Source organism: Fusarium vanettenii, assembly GCF_000151355.1.
Source record: "Fusarium vanettenii 77-13-4 chromosome 7 genomic scaffold NECHAsca_9_chr7_10_0, whole genome shotgun sequence".
Lineage (NCBI taxonomy): Eukaryota > Fungi > Ascomycota > Sordariomycetes > Hypocreales > Nectriaceae > Fusarium > Fusarium vanettenii.
Window position 1 is genome coordinate 841,263 of NW_003315875.1, and position 15,267 is coordinate 856,529.

The 15,267-nt window shown below is 49.8% G+C and overlaps 5 protein-coding genes across 5 annotated transcripts; 2 read left to right on the plus strand and 3 right to left on the minus strand.

Annotated features, from left to right (window-relative positions):
• Positions 1-353: 353 nt before the first annotated feature.
• NECHADRAFT_95028 (uncharacterized protein) lies at positions 354-4,473 on the plus strand (the record flags this gene model as incomplete). Its single annotated transcript, XM_003049151.1, has 10 exons — positions 354-419; positions 478-700; positions 750-1,190; positions 1,247-1,843; positions 1,892-2,003; positions 2,052-2,125; positions 2,195-2,339; positions 2,403-3,449; positions 3,491-3,522; positions 3,563-4,473. 10 exons carry the CDS (start codon positions 354-356, stop codon positions 4,471-4,473), a joined length of 3,648 nt encoding a protein of 1,215 aa, XP_003049197.1.
• A 531-nt stretch (positions 4,474-5,004) lies between these two features.
• Positions 5,005-5,726, minus strand: NECHADRAFT_101116 (uncharacterized protein). Its single transcript, XM_003049396.1, has 3 exons — positions 5,699-5,726; positions 5,285-5,640; positions 5,005-5,234 (listed from the first exon to the last, which is right to left on the minus strand). Exons 1-3 carry the CDS (start codon positions 5,717-5,719, stop codon positions 5,228-5,230), a joined length of 384 nt encoding a protein of 127 aa, XP_003049442.1. The 5' UTR covers positions 5,720-5,726; the 3' UTR covers positions 5,005-5,227.
• A 985-nt stretch (positions 5,727-6,711) lies between these two features.
• On the minus strand, positions 6,712-7,053 carry NECHADRAFT_44990 (uncharacterized protein; the record flags this gene model as incomplete). Its single annotated transcript, XM_003049397.1, has 1 exon — positions 6,712-7,053. A coding segment is annotated over one exon (342 nt), but the record flags the coding sequence as incomplete, so codon positions are not given.
• Positions 7,054-9,469: 2,416 nt separating this feature from the next.
• NECHADRAFT_95029 (uncharacterized protein) lies at positions 9,470-14,065 on the plus strand (the record flags this gene model as incomplete). The annotated part of the gene is made up of 7 exons (XM_003049152.1): positions 9,470-10,057; positions 10,092-10,369; positions 10,417-10,872; positions 10,926-11,555; positions 11,606-12,306; positions 12,359-13,263; positions 13,313-14,065. 7 exons carry the CDS (start codon positions 9,470-9,472, stop codon positions 14,063-14,065), a joined length of 4,311 nt encoding a protein of 1,436 aa, XP_003049198.1.
• Positions 14,066-14,340: 275 nt separating this feature from the next.
• Positions 14,341-15,154, minus strand: NECHADRAFT_101117 (uncharacterized protein). The gene has a single exon (XM_003049398.1). It carries the CDS (start codon positions 15,077-15,079, stop codon positions 14,594-14,596), a length of 486 nt encoding a protein of 161 aa, XP_003049444.1. The 5' UTR covers positions 15,080-15,154; the 3' UTR covers positions 14,341-14,593.
• Positions 15,155-15,267: the final 113 nt, after the last annotated feature.

The following is a 15,267-nucleotide window of genomic DNA, read 5'->3' on the forward strand; positions in this document are numbered from 1 at the left end:
AGAAGTGGCGCCGTAACAGACGGTCCTTGATTGGCGGCCATGCATCCCATCCAGTTTCAAGATTGTCATGGAGGCCACGGCGTACCCTTTTAATTCTTGGTCGCCCTACCCATCGCTCAGAGTAATCATTCGGCTGGCTTCGTCAACGCCACGGCATCATGTCATCTACCAACAGTACGAGTTTCGAACGGTCATTAGACCAGTTCCGAAGTCATCTTTCCAAGGACCAGAAACGGGAATTCAACAACGCAAACCTCCAAGACCTGGATGCAGCGATTCAACAGATGCAGGCCAAACTCGGCCGCGACAAGAGGCTGTGCAACTTTGGAAGAATCGAAAAATTCCTCGACGCGATGAAACACATTGAGCAACTCGTCTCCATTTTCCTCAACGTTCATGAGGTCGTGGCATTCGTTTGGGTATGGCCACGATGCGGGTGCACCTTTTCCGCTCTCGCTCACAAAATGTTTGATCTAGGGGCCCATTAAGCTCGCTCTCATAGCTGCCACAGTTTGGGCCGACTCCATCAAGCAACTCCTAGATGCTTACGAGGAGATTGGAGAGGCGCTGAGCAACCTCGCCTTCTTCCACACACTTATCAAAAGCAACGGCGCAGAACACCTCAGGCGAGCCTTGGAGGACTACTTTTCCGACATTCTTCGTTTCCATCAATGCGTTCTGGGCGTGTTTTCTCGACCTAGTATGCTTTACCCATATCTGCTAATATACAAACTTCTGACCATGTCAAGATTGGAAAACGTTCTTCAAGGCGGCATGGGGAAGCTTCCGGCGTCAGGTCGAGCCGATCATCCGGGCGCTAAAGCTTCGACAGGAGAGGTTATCTCACGAGAGGCTGCAGGCACATGCCATCCATCAAGGAGTTCAGAACTTTCGGGGGCATGCTGATAACCGGTTTGATAAACTTGAAGCGGATCTCGACAATATCCGCAATACGTTAGCCTCTGAATGCCTGAAGCACCAAACATCAGTTGAAGATCAAGATATGAAGGAGTTTTTGGAGGACAAGCTCAATATCTCGAGATTCGGGTCTCGCAGTCGACTCGATTCCCCGGAACTAAGCTCTCCATCTGCCGGTGATTGGATCTTTCAGCATCCTCACTTTCAGGCGTGGGAAAGTGCAACATCCTCTCAAGGGAATGTTTTGTTCTTGAACGGCTCACCTGGCGCTGGTATATCTTCCGATCCTTCTTACGGCTTATGTCTCCCGCTAACTAGGATATTCAAGGTAAAACAGCTTTGGCGATGAAAGTCATTCGCTACCTCACGGGCAAGGACCCGAGTATCCATGGCAATACAGTACACTTTCTCTTCAGACACGATGATGACGACAGAAAATCCGCCAAGCCGATGCTTCGAGCGATCCTGGCTCAGTTGATCCAACAAGACGAAACCATTATGCGATACTTGTATGAGAAGTCCGCTCCCATGAGCAGCAATCTCGAGCTGTCTAGTCTCGCAACTCTTCAAGACTTGACCCGCGAGTGCTTGACCAGCCAACGCAGCGTCTCTGTGGTACTTGATGGTCTTGATGAGTGTTCCGAGAACGAACCCAGTGCAATCGTTACCTGGTTTCTGGACAAGGTTCTTCCCTCCGCAGCTTCACGGGGTTGTCATCTCAAATTACTGTTCTGCGGGCAGAGAGACGGGCGACTTGACCAACTGTTGTCAGCACAGCCCCAAATCAGGCTTGACACGGTTGATTCTCACCAAAGGGACATTGAGGAGTACTCGAAATCTCGAGCCGCCGAGATATGCGCGAGGTTCTCTCAGACACCAGAACAAGAAGAAGAGCTTGCCACCAAAGTAGCAAAGACATCACAAGGTACTCAGCTCATCTAGCCCCTTATATTACCACTTCTAACTATCTTAGGCATGTTCTTGTATACCAAGGTCGTCATGTCCAATTTCTTATCCATGGACTCAATCGATGAATTTGAAGATGAGATGCAAAGCGATAGTTTTCCCGAAGACCTATACAAAGCGTGAGCAAGACCCCCAGATACACATGGGAGAGTTTCTGACGAGATCAGTTACGAGCGAATCATCCAAAGAGTGTTAGAAAAGTCCAAGCCATCACGACAAAAGACGGTCAAGAAGATCTTGGGTTGGATCATTTGCTCCCAGAGGCCTCTTCGATGGCGCGAGATACAGTCAAGATTTTGCATCAATGCAGAAAAGGGCACCTGCAACCCCAAGCGCCGCCGCCTCGACAACTGCAAAGATATCTGCAGCTCGCTTGTTGACGTGACGATCTGCGATATGTTTGGGGGTCTTCAGTCCGAGCAGATCATACAGATGGTCCACGAGACAGCTGGCAGGTGTGTTCGCGTTTAAATCCAGGACTTTCTCATCTGGTCATAGAGACTAATATCATTGAGCAGATACCTTGTTCAGAGAGGCACCATTGATCTTCTCCAGGAGCATGCCGACTTGGCTATCTTCTGTTGTCGTTACCTTTCTTCTCGGCCCTTTCTCCAAGACCCAGAAACAGACAGTTCCCAAAACGCTCTTCAATCTGGTTATTTCGGGTTCCTTGACTACGTCACCGTTAACTATTGCTATCATGTTGAGGAAGCACAGAAGCATGTATCTGGTCTCCCAGCGGACGTTGTCTCGTCTGCGGTGGGGTTGCTCACAGCCTATTCCGACAACCCTTCAAATCAATCGATTCTCGAGATGGAGGCTTGCGCTCAAACAGTAACAAATACGCTCCGCACACAGAATATCGACGCGCGAATACAATCTCGCGTGATCACCATTCGGGCGGCAGGGGAGTCACAACACCGCGACCTTTCCAAAGAGAGTGCATACATGGCTCTCTCCGGTCCCCTCAGATTCAAATGCCCCAGAGTCTTCTGTTCCAAGTTCTCTACCGGATTCCGAAGCCAAGATGCTTGCGACGAGCACCTTGACAGGCATGAACGACCGTATAGGTGCACCCACACTGACTGTTTTCTCCATGACGTTGGGTGTGAGTCCCACGAGCGTCTTGAAGCACATCGCAAGGCTTTTCATCAGAATTCTTCCAACTTAGCGGTCTCATTCCCCTCCACCAAAAGCACGAAGTCGAAAACCATTTGCGAAGCTTGCCGAAAAGGCAACCTTGAGGAAGTCAGGCAATTCCATCTTTCGGGATATCCCCTCCACATAAGGTGGAGCTCTGGCACGCTGCTACATCTCGCCACAAAAGCTGGGCATGTCCATATCTGCAAGTATATCATTGACCAAGGGATCAATCCTTTTAAGGAGGACTACTATTACCTGAGAAGAAGCTGGCCATCGATGTTCGAGGCTCTCCGCAGAGCGAATGCACCAATTCTAGAACTCTTTTTACATTCAGAACATGATGCCCCCATCGCCCTTTTTCCATGCTTTATTGCCGTAGCCATCCTGGCTGGTCATTTGGGGGCCTTGGAGCTCCTTCTGGGGTCACGAACCGTTCTCGACCACGCGACGATTGTTGAGCCAGTTATCAACGAATTAATAGCGACGGCCTCGGACGTCAAACGATGGCCAGACCTCCCTGCAGATCCTTCCTTAGTACACGTGTGGTTTCGGCGAGCATTTCCAAATCTATATCGCGACAAGATCTCGGCCCCTGGTGCAATTTCTCTCATCAAGAATCCTGGTTCTGCAGAATACCGCGCTTGCAAGAAAATTTTGCACCATCATGATCTACTGCACAAAGCACTTCAATCAAAGTGTCATCCTCTTTCCATGTTTCTACTAGACCTTGCGGATGAAGACGACTTGCAGCGTACAGCTTACGAAGGGGACCGGCCAATACATATTCTTGCGAGAAGGGGGTGTGCGGACAGGGATTGCAAGAATTGTGCAATCATCGCCCGACGACTTATTGAACTTGATGGCGCTGTGTCTGTAAACACTCCAGACAGGGATGACTACCTGCCAATTCACCTAGCTCTAACATCAACCGTGGTCCCAAGAAGTGTGATCCCGGTTCTTTTTCTACATACCGACAACCTCAACCACCGAGACCCTGGAAGTAGGAGACCGACGGAACGTGTGTCTAGAGCCGGTGGTACAATCAGCGTTATAGTCGAGGCCTGCCGCTTGGATCCATCCATCAGAAACCACCAAGGCCGGACAATTTTCTCATTAGCAGCCGAAACATACTGGATAGAGGCGAAGACGCTGGAGAGCTTACTCGAAGTAGAGCCGACACTAGCATGGATGGCAGACAATACAGAAGACCGCCAAACGCCGCTCCATCACGCGATGAAGGCGGCAAGGAACAACGAAAGCCAAGCCGAGAAGGTAAAATTGTTGCTCTCACTTCACGAGGTTGAACTTGAAAACATCTTCCGTGCTTTCTTGGCTAGCCGGATGGTTGGCAACGATGAAGCATGCCGGGAGGTGCGGAAGTTTGCATATCGCTGGGATCTTGAATGGCCTGTATCAATCATGGATAGACTTGGATTTGGGCTCTAGCTTCAGGAATACTCTACTACAGGATTTTTTCAAAGGACTTGATGAAATCAGTTTGTTTATTTGATGTTAGGGGGCTGTTAAAAGCGAATCACTCGAACAAGTCGCAAACACGTACGTTGAAAGATGGGCCCAGGTGGCCACAACCAGATCAAGAGAAACTCAAATAAGGAGCCCAAATACATTACATACCAATAGAGTGTTATAGCTAGTTTCACGTTACTCTGCAGTTCAAGTATCGCCTGTGATGTTGGAATTTGCTTTGGTCTCTGTCCATGACGACGGAACGAATACGGGACCGCACTGGTGAATACCTAAGACGAACGGCGAGCTGACTGAGTCCAGCGACGGAAAAATCAAGAAAAACACAAAAAAGAAAAGGACAATAGGGAAATTTGGGGAGTTAATAAACACTGCCCCGGCTGCAGCTGACGAGCTGCAGCCCGAAGGAATGAATAGGAATGAACCACAGCTCATGAGCTGCGAAAAGTAGATAGGTAGAGACAATAATAGACTCAGTTTTGTCCGAAAACTAATTGTGCCACAATCGAAAAGTGAAATTGAGATTAAATGAAGCTAAATAAACCTGCAGGGCCAATATGATGAAACCAAATGCAAATTCCTGGAGGAGTAGACTCTCCATCTGTCGTAAATGAAAATCGTAGCCAGACAATTCTGACCTGGGCGAACAAGGTATATATAAAACATGCCCAGCCATGTTGATGCCCATCTTTGTACGCATCGTCCCATGATCCCTCTAATTCCTGGGAGAATGTCAGCTGTGGTGCACGACAATTCCTGCACAGAAGCTTACAGCAATGTGAGCGTAAGGTCACCATGGATCCTCGCCTTGAGCTGAATCTCAATTTCGAGGTTCAACTCGAGATGCAGACTGAGCGCATCACTCTTTCCACCACCGCCTTGCTGCGGCTGTTGTTGTTGCATTTGTTGTTGTTGTGGTTGCTGTTGCTGCCCCATACCCCAGTTTCCCTGCGTCATGCCCATATCCATTTCGTCGTCGGTAAACATGGACCGCCTCTTGCGTCGTTCGACCTTGTTCTTCTTGGTCTTCTTGCGGGTCTTCTCCTTCTTCACAGGCGCCTCCTCCTCCTCGTATTTGGCGCCGGTGTCTTGGCTGTCATCAGACAGACCGTCGCGCTGTTCAACGTCCTGCCTTGTGTCAGTCACTTATCCAAGTTATCCCCTAGAACAGAGTTTCTCTAGCTACCTGTGTCGGGGCTGGAGGCATGATTGTGGCTGTGGGGATATGGAAGAGGTTGAAAGGATATGGCTAGTTTGGACAGAGTTGCGGAGACTGAAGTGTTCTTTTGTTCTATGGCTACATGCTACAAACAGGATCTCAACTGCGGAGATGACGAGGAGCGCGTCATACCGACAGCCATACGCGGGCAGACAGGGTGTGAAAGAACCGGTTTCTGCAGTCAAGATGAGGTATCCCTGCAAAATCTTGTCATGACGTAGGAGGCCAGGCATCTCAGATTTCGTCCACTCATTGACGGATATGAATGACTAAGCTTTTCTCACATGTTTCAGGTGTCAGAGCACGTGCAGGGGAGCCTTTTCGGTCTCGTTTTCTCGTTCCTGGGCCAATCGGATCTGACGGAGCAAAGCTTCCGGAGATCACAACCAATCAAATCGCGACTTTGGCCTTCGATCGATCGACTCGCGTCTCTCCTCTCCCTCATGTCTTTTCCAAGACTCCATGAAAACAAACATGAAGTGACCTCAATAAGATGAGAGTCTATAAAAGACAAATTTTCAGCCTCAAATCCATGGTATACTCCTTACGAGGGAATATTTTTATCGCCTCCAAATTTGTAGCTAATTAAGTGTTGGGGAAATGCCGTCACTGGTTGATTATCTCGTGTCCGCCAGTTTACCCTACAGCAAGATGCATCTAGGACGAAAGTTGTCTTGCGTTTACAGCCAGGTAGCCTTTAGCATTAATGACCTGAGCTCGCGTCTGCTTAACCCAGAAAGGAGTTTCTTACTTTTATGTACTGGAAAACTCCCGCCAAAGTCGCTGTATTTCACCGCTTCTACAGAACGAGCTAAGATCTCTATCACACACAATACTAGCAATGAGGAGTGTCTAAGGAACGTTGATCGTGTACTTGAAGGTGACAAAGATGCACAAGTGAACTAGATAGGAGTAACAATCTGTTCCCCATCTTATACAAACTCGCCATGACCATTGAAAGAACTCTGTGCAATGGTGCATCAGCGGCTCTTCATTTCGCTCTTCATCTCCGCTTTACGGCCCTTGATGTCTGCCTTGACACCCTTGGCCAACCCCTTGATCTCCATCTTCAGTGCCTTCTTGTCTTCCTTGGACCACTTGCCATTCTTTTTGGCCCAGCGAACATCCTGAACATATCCCATCACGATGCTGGTTATGGTCTGCACGGCACATTTGGCGCACCTGTTCTCATCGGCCAAGTCATTGAGAGCAGCCGTGAGCTGTTGCAGTTCGGCCTTTGGGCGGGCTTGCAACATTGTTTCGAGATGAGGTGTCTGCGAAGCTCCGTGAACAGGGCACGTGCCTTTGAGCCTGCGATATGTGGTGAGGACTTGTACTGGCGCATCAAATGAACAAAAGTGACCTACTCCTCCTTCTCGGAGACACCGTGCAAGGTTGAAGTCTCTGACATAGAAGATGGAGACTCGGGGATCGAGTAAGGTGACCTTGCGACGGGCTGGACAGGTGATGGTACATATGCCATTTTTGCGTTGTAGTATGAGGATTTTTCAGTTTAGTGTCTTGGAGGATTATACAAGTACAAAAGACTACGGCGTAAAAACCATCACTATAGAACAATTTCATTGATACTTATATCTCAAGTTGTTTGATTCATCAGCACGGAGTATTCAGGGCGTATCGGAGTAAGTCTGCCTTTGATTGGCCGAAATCACCGATGCCCGTCCGCGTCCGAGTTGAATTTACCGAGTCGGTCTTTTCTAAACAGGACAGTCGTCATAATCAGCCGACCACTATCGTATGCTTTGATAGAGCTTTGGAATTTGTTACTTTTGACTGATATATTCTCATGATGTGGTAGAATGCGGACTTCAGGATGTTTTTCAGTGGTGGGTGGTGTTGTTGGCTGGCTAGAACCATGTCACATGAGTGCAAATCGGAGCCACGGAATGAAACAACCTCGGAGGGGAAAATTGAAAGGTGTTACCTAATATTATAATTAGAAATTTCAAGGTGCAAGGCGTTGGACTGAGCCATCCATGCTGCACACGGCAGTCTGTCTTTGGCTTCAAGATCAATTGTCGGAATGACCCGCCTCAACCAACCGACTTGGATCTTTTGTTTTGATCCAACTTTGAGAATGTCTTCACTATTAGCGTGCCCTTGGACCCCCTCTACATATCAGTTTTGTTCTAGCGTCAAAGACGAGCGATGATCTTGTCAAAATCAGCTTGGATGCTATCCAGATCCATCCATAGATTGGAGTGATGCCCCTAAACATGCCGCGCCAAGATCTTAGCAGAAATTACTGAACTCTCTCTTGCCCTTTTGCTAGTAGCTAGAAATGGTCTGATATGATGGTGTTGATTCAGACCAGTCACAAAAATGCCCGCCAGATACCAACAAAGATACCAGAATGTGATTGCATGCAGATCACATCGAACAAAACTCAAATGAAGCCTCTTCTCGTATTAACCTCATTGGTGGCCCTGCAGGGACAGCTCCTAACCGCACAGGGAAATGCCTTTGTCGAGCAGAATGTCCCAAGCTGAAGGCCAGGTCTAGAACAAGTGTTGGGTCAAGGGTCTTGCCTGTTTGCGAGTAGAGGGACGTGCATTTCATATGCCGTTGCGTTCATATGCCGTTGGTCTCATTTACTGGGTGAGACAGAACTTTGGATCAAATTCCTGACTAGATCGACTGGTCTGTTTACCTTGGCTTTTAGCCGTTGTCAACGCTTGAGCGCCAAAGACTGGCACCAAGAACGTCAATCGGGGATTTCAGTCTACCCGTTTGCGTGTGGCAACACAACCCAACAGCTTTTGTCAGGGAGCAAGATGAAAATCATCCGGCCTTCCGCTCATTCTGAGCGCCTCATCATTGTGCATATTGTGAGGGTTCCGGGGGATGATCTCTCACTTGCAGTTATAGAGTACTTAAATCAATGGGGAAACGTGGCAGAAAAATATGTACCTTATATCAGTCCCACAGTCCGGCCGAACGGTCAATTCCTCCTCTTACTAAGCGGCAATTGAGAATTCTGAATGCGGAATCGCGCTAACATCTGCCGTCATCTCTTTCGGATTCCTCCCACCCCCCGACTCCCCGACCCTGGCAGAACTTTAACGAAGACCCGTCAGCCCTAGGGTATGGCATTGATAGCACGGCTCGGGTTGCGGACGCATGAGGTGGCCGTAGATTAGCGTCTACGTGGCTATGCTCTCCCTCGTACCCGGTTTGTTGACGTTTGTCTCAGTGCGTTTCTCCCCCAAGCCGTTTTCGATGGCTTTCCGCTGAGTCACCCTCCTTCTGGGGAAGCGAACGGGCCCCGGCTTTAACGCTATGCTGTTGGCGGATTCGGGGAGTGCCCAACACCCCGACAGTGCAGACTCTAGTCTCGGTGTCCGCGGCCTGAAGCTCACACAAGCTTTGCTCGACGGTCTTGACAATTTCCCGCTTCCATAGAATTCGTCGGGTTCGTCGATACCCCGACCCTTGATTGACAAGATGACGTACGTGTAGTTTATTAGCTAGAGATTAATATTATTTATATGTTCACTGGCCCCTGGATTATGGGATAACTCAACCACAGACACTCTCCTCAATTACAAGCTTTACGGGGATAGTGTCATTCCAATCACCATGACCGAACGAAGATCATCAGACAGTCCGACTGTCGACGTCGAATTTGCACCTATCCGATCAGGTGTCAGAACCAGAACTATGAGCGATGCCTCCCTGAGTATGGCCACGCGGCTTCACAGCGCGCAGAGGGATACCATGATGATTGAGGAGGGAGATCGTCAGGAGCTTCAGAGAATCGCTACTTCAATCTCACAGCGACGACAAAGCTTGGCTGCTGTTTCATCTGGTATCCCCGATCTCACTCCTGATGCGCAAGATCCTGCCTTGGACCCTACCAGCAAAGATTTCGACCTTGCCCAATGGCTACCTCATTTCATGCAACAACTCCAAGAAGGGGGCGTGAGTCTCAAGGCCGCGGGTGTCGCTTACAAGGATCTCAGTGTCTCAGGCACTGGCGCTGCTCTTCAGCTTCAACAGACCCTCGCCGACGTTATCCAAGCCCCGATGCGCATTGGAGAGCATCTCAGCTTTGGAAAGAAGGAGCCGAAGAGGATTCTTAATCAATTTGATGGTCTTCTTCGCGGTGGTGAGCTGCTGATTGTTCTGGGCCGACCTGGTTCGGGATGCAGCACGCTGCTGAAGACCATCACTGGTGAACTCGAGGGATTAGGCATTGGAGAGTCATCGAATATCCATTACAACGGCATCTCTCAGAAGGATATGATGAAGGAGTTCAAGGGCGAGACCACATACAACCAAGAGGCAAGTATCTCGACATCAACGGTTCTAGACTCCAACTAACCTTTTCGTCAAACAGGTCGACAAGCATTTCCCCCATCTTACCGTCGGCCAAACCCTCGAATTCGCAGCTGCTTGCCGCATGCCTTCCAACCGCGCCCTTCTCATCGGCCAGTCCCGCGAAGAGTCTTGCACGATTGCGACCAAGATTGTCATGGCGGTCTGTGGTCTCAGCCACACCTACAACACCAAGGTCGGCAACGACTTTATCCGTGGTGTCTCGGGAGGAGAGAGGAAGCGTGTGAGTATCGCGGAGATGATCCTCGCGCAGTCGCCCCTGGCTGCATGGGACAACAGGTTAGTAAAACCCTCAGAGTGGTTTTCCTTTTACTGACATTTTGCAGTACACGCGGTTTGGATTCGGCGACAGCTTTGAAGTTTGCCCAGACCATTCGTCTAGCTGCCGACTATACCCGCGGCGCCCACGCCATGGCCATCTACCAAGCCAGCCAAGCCATCTACGACCTATTCGACAAGGCGGTCGTCTTGTACGAAGGCCGACAGATCTACTTTGGTCCCGCAGCTGAGGCCAAGGACTACTTTGAGCGAATGGGCTGGCTTTGCCCTCAGCGCCAGACCACAGGCGACTTCCTGACCTCTGTCACCAACCCCCAGGAGCGTCAGATCCGACCGGGTATGGAGAACCGGGTGCCTCGTACTCCTGAAGAGTTTGAGACTTATTGGCTCAACTCTCCTGAGTACAAGGCTCTGAAGGAGCAGATTGAGCTGTACCAGCAGGAGTTTCCCATCGATCCCAGGTCTGGTGCCATTCAAGAGTTGAGAGAACAAAAGAACTTACGGTATGTACATGAAATTTCAACATTGCTTCAACTCCTGGCTAACAACTTCACAGACAAGCAAAGCACGTCCGCCCCAAGTCTCCCTACATCATCAGCCTGGCAACTCAGATCAAGCTCACCACCAAGCGAGCTTACCAACGCATCTGGAACGATCTCTCTGCCACAGCAACCAGTGTCTCCACCAACATCATCATGGCTCTCATTATCGGTTCTGTCTTTTACGACACCCCCGATGCAACTGTCGGCTTCTACTCGAAGGGCGCTGTTCTCTTCATGGCTATTCTCATGAACGCTCTCACTGCTATTTCCGAAATCAACAACCTCTACGAACAACGACCCATTGTTGAGAAACACGCCTCTTACGCATTTTATCACCCAGCTGCCGAAGCCATATCAGGTATTGTCTCGGATATACCGATCAAGTTCATCACGGGAACCGTTTTCAACATCATTCTCTACTTCATGGCTGGACTGCGCCGGGAGCCTGGCCAGTTCTTCCTCTACTTCCTCATCACGTATCTCTGCACCTTTGTCATGTCGGCCATCTTTCGAACTCTCGCTGCCATCACAAAGACGGTTTCTCAAGCTATGTTGCTTGCTGGTGTCATGGTCTTGGCCCTTGTTATTTACACTGGTTTCATGATTCGTGTGCCTCAGATGCATGACTGGTTTAGTTGGATCAGGTGAGTGGTAACAACACCTTTGCGTCAAAACAATAGCTAATCTTCTACAGGTGGATCAACCCGATTTTCTATGGCTTCGAGATCCTCATCGCCAATGAATTCCACGGCCGAAACTTCACCTGCTCGTCCATCATCCCAGCATACACACCCCTCTCCGGTGACTCATGGATCTGTTCTGCCGTGGGCGCTGTGGCTGGCGAGTACACTGTCAACGGTGACTCCTTCATCGAGACCAACTACAAGTACTACTACTCGCATGTTTGGCGCAACCTCGGCATCCTCTTCGCTTTCCTCATCGGTTTCATGATCATATACTTTGTCGCGACTGAGCTCAACTCCAAGACCGCGAGCAAGGCTGAGGTTCTCGTCTTCCAGCGTGGTCATGTTCCCGCCCACCTTCAGGGCGGTGTCGACAGGAGCGCTGTCAACGAGGAACTCGCCGTGTCCCGAGACTCGGATGCTGGAACTCTTCCCGCCATGGAGCCACAGACTGATATCTTTACCTGGAAGGATCTTGTCTATGACATTGAGATCAAGGGTGAACCCAGAAGGCTTTTGGATAACGTTACTGGATGGGTCAAGCCCGGTACTCTTACTGCTCTGATGGGTGTGAGTGGTGCTGGAAAGACTACTCTCTTAGATGTGCTCGCTCAGCGAACTACTATGGGTGTTATCACTGGTGATCTGTTCGTCAATGGACAACCCCTGGACGCCAGTTTCCAGCGAAAGACTGGCTATGTTCAGCAGCAGGGTAAGAACTGACTCTTCCTCCGCTTTCTCACCTAGTACTAATCATTTTCTAGATCTTCACCTTGACACCTCTACCGTCCGCGAGAGTCTCCGCTTCAGCGCCATGCTCCGCCAGCCCAAGTCCGTCAGCACCGAAGAAAAGCACAAGTGGGTCGAAGAAGTCATCGACATGCTCAACATGAGAGACTTTGCCAACGCAGTCGTCGGCGTCCCCGGTGAAGGCCTCAACGTGGAGCAACGCAAGCTTCTGACAATCGGCGTCGAACTCGCCGCCAAGCCAAAGCTCCTCCTGTTCCTCGATGAGCCAACCAGTGGTCTTGACTCTCAGAGCTCTTGGGCTATTGTTGCGTTCTTGAGGAAGCTTGCGGATGCGGGTCAGGCTATTCTTTGCACTGTGCATCAGCCCAGTGCTGTCCTCTTTCAGCAATTCGATCGTCTGCTCTTCTTGGCTCGTGGTGGCAAGACTGTCTATTTCGGCGACATTGGTGCCAACTCTCGCAAGCTCCTCACCTACTTCCAGAACAACGGCGCCCGGGCTTGTGGAGACGAGGAGAACCCCGCTGAATGGATGCTTGAGATTGTCAATAACGGTACCAACGCTTCTGGTGAAGATTGGCACAGCGTGTGGAAGGCGAGTCAAGAGCGAGCCGACGTTTACGCTGAAGTTGATCGAATCCACATGGAAAAGCCGAACCCTTCAGGCAACCAAGATACCGCTGATAGCCACTCTGAGTTTGCCATGCCTTTTGCTGATCAGCTTCGGGAGGTGACGGTTCGAGTTTTCCAGCAATACTGGAGAATGCCATCGTACATCCTGTCCAAGCTCATGCTCGGAACTATCGCTGGTCTCTTTGTTGGCTTTTCTTTCTGGAAGGCTGATGGTACTCTTGCTGGCATGCAGAACATTTTGTTTGCGGTTTTCATGATCATCACCATTTTCTCTACCATCGTTCAACAGGTAAGCTTCCTTATAGCCCTTACTCCAGATTCGTGCTAACAATTTCTAGATCCAACCTCACTTCGTCACCCAACGCTCCCTTTACGAAGTCCGCGAGCGCCCTAGCAAGGCCTATTCCTGGAAAGCCTTCATGATCGCCAACGTCATCGTCGAAATTCCCTATCAAATCCTTACTGGTATCCTCATCTTTGCGACATTCTACTACCCCATCGTCGGTATCCAAAGCTCAGCCCGCCAAGGCCTCGTCCTTCTATTCATGATCCAGCTCCTTCTCTATGCCTCCTCCTTTGCCCAGATGACTATCGCCGCTCTTCCCGACGCACTCACTGCCTCTGGAATCGTCACTCTCTTGGTTCTCCTCTCCTTGACCTTCTGTGGTGTCATGCAGTCCCCAACAGCCCTCCCCGGTTTCTGGATCTTCATGTACCGAGTCAGTCCTTTCACCTATTGGGTTGCAGGCATTGTTTCCACCCAACTGGCTGGCCGAGCCGTCACCTGTTCCGCGGCCGAAACATCCATCTTCAACCCACCCGACAACCAGACCTGTGGCGAATACATGACCGACTACCTCAAGATGGCACCTGGACAGCTTCAGAATCCAGATGCCCGAGAGAACTGCAGTTACTGCTCGCTCACCAACGCCGACCAATTTATGGCCGGTAGCAACATCTACAACAGCGAACGCTGGCGCAACTTCGGCATCGTTTGGGTGTACATTGTGTTTAATATCTTTGTTGCTGTTGTTTCTTATTACTTGTTCCGCGTCAAGAAGTGGAACATGGGAAAGAAGAAGAAGGCTTGAGTGTTTTGAAGTAGTGAGGTGTTGGCGTTGGTTTGATATCGGGTGGTTTTCTTTGCAGCGGTTTTCAGTCCAGCAGATCTTTCGCATATAGACATTTTCTTTGTTGCCAGTCACTGCAGCTATATTTCACTTAGCAGATAATTCCTAGAGTAATTCATAGACCAACATCTTCCAAGTCCTTTGTATTCGACCTTCTGGTTCAGTTAACCCATGAAGGGCCGGGCTCCAACTTTAATAATAAAACACATTTCCTTTGTATTCACTCCTCGCTTTAATTGGTGTCGATAATCATTCATCATTAGGTTGTAGACATACATCGTTCGGCTAAAAACCCATCCAAATTAATGCAAGAAACAAGCCCGGTTGACCAGAAGAACTCCTCAATCAATGTCGGATTTCGATAAATGGAGGTGACCAACAGTACAGCAATTGCCCTCCTATGAAGAACTCATGAACTTGTCCAGAATCCCTGACATTGAACAGCCACCCCTGATCCCCACAGATGCAAGGGTAATGGTGCTAATCCCATTAGGCCATCATCAATCCAGCCGCAGCAAGCCCACCAGCAACCAATCCCCAGGTAGGCATCATCTCCGATCCGGCATTGGCCTCAACCTCCTCCACTCCGGTGAGAGTGTAGTTGTCGCTGAAAACATCATCCTGACTCTTTTCATCTCCATCACGGAGCTCAGCCTGGAAGCGGAAGAGGCTCTTCTTAGTGAGAGCATCCTTGTACTTTCCCAACTCCTTGCGTGTGTTGTCGGTCGGTGACCAAACGTACTCCCCGGCGGAGATGTTGATGTTGTAGCCGATCTCGAAGCTGAGCGTCAAAAGGTCATCGGGCTTGGTGTACCAGAAGAGGCCGAGCTCCTTCTCGGTGGTTTTGTTCTCCTGCTTCCAGGTGATGGTGATGTTTTTGGTGACGTCGAGGGTGTCGCCTTCGGGGCCCGTGAACTTGAAGCCCTGGGCGGCCGAGGCCAGGACGAGGAGAGAGCAGACGGTCTTGGTGAACATTTTGGGTAAATGGTTGTTTGGGGACTGTTGAGCTGATGTATGTAGAATAGAGCGGTGTGAATGCAGTGAGAAGACTGTAGAAGTGTGGTTTACATCTAAGGCATCATGCAGGATTAAATAGGCATTAACATGCGAGATGCTAACATGGCCTGAATAACCTCATTCTAGGCACCCGCAAAAACAAGGGC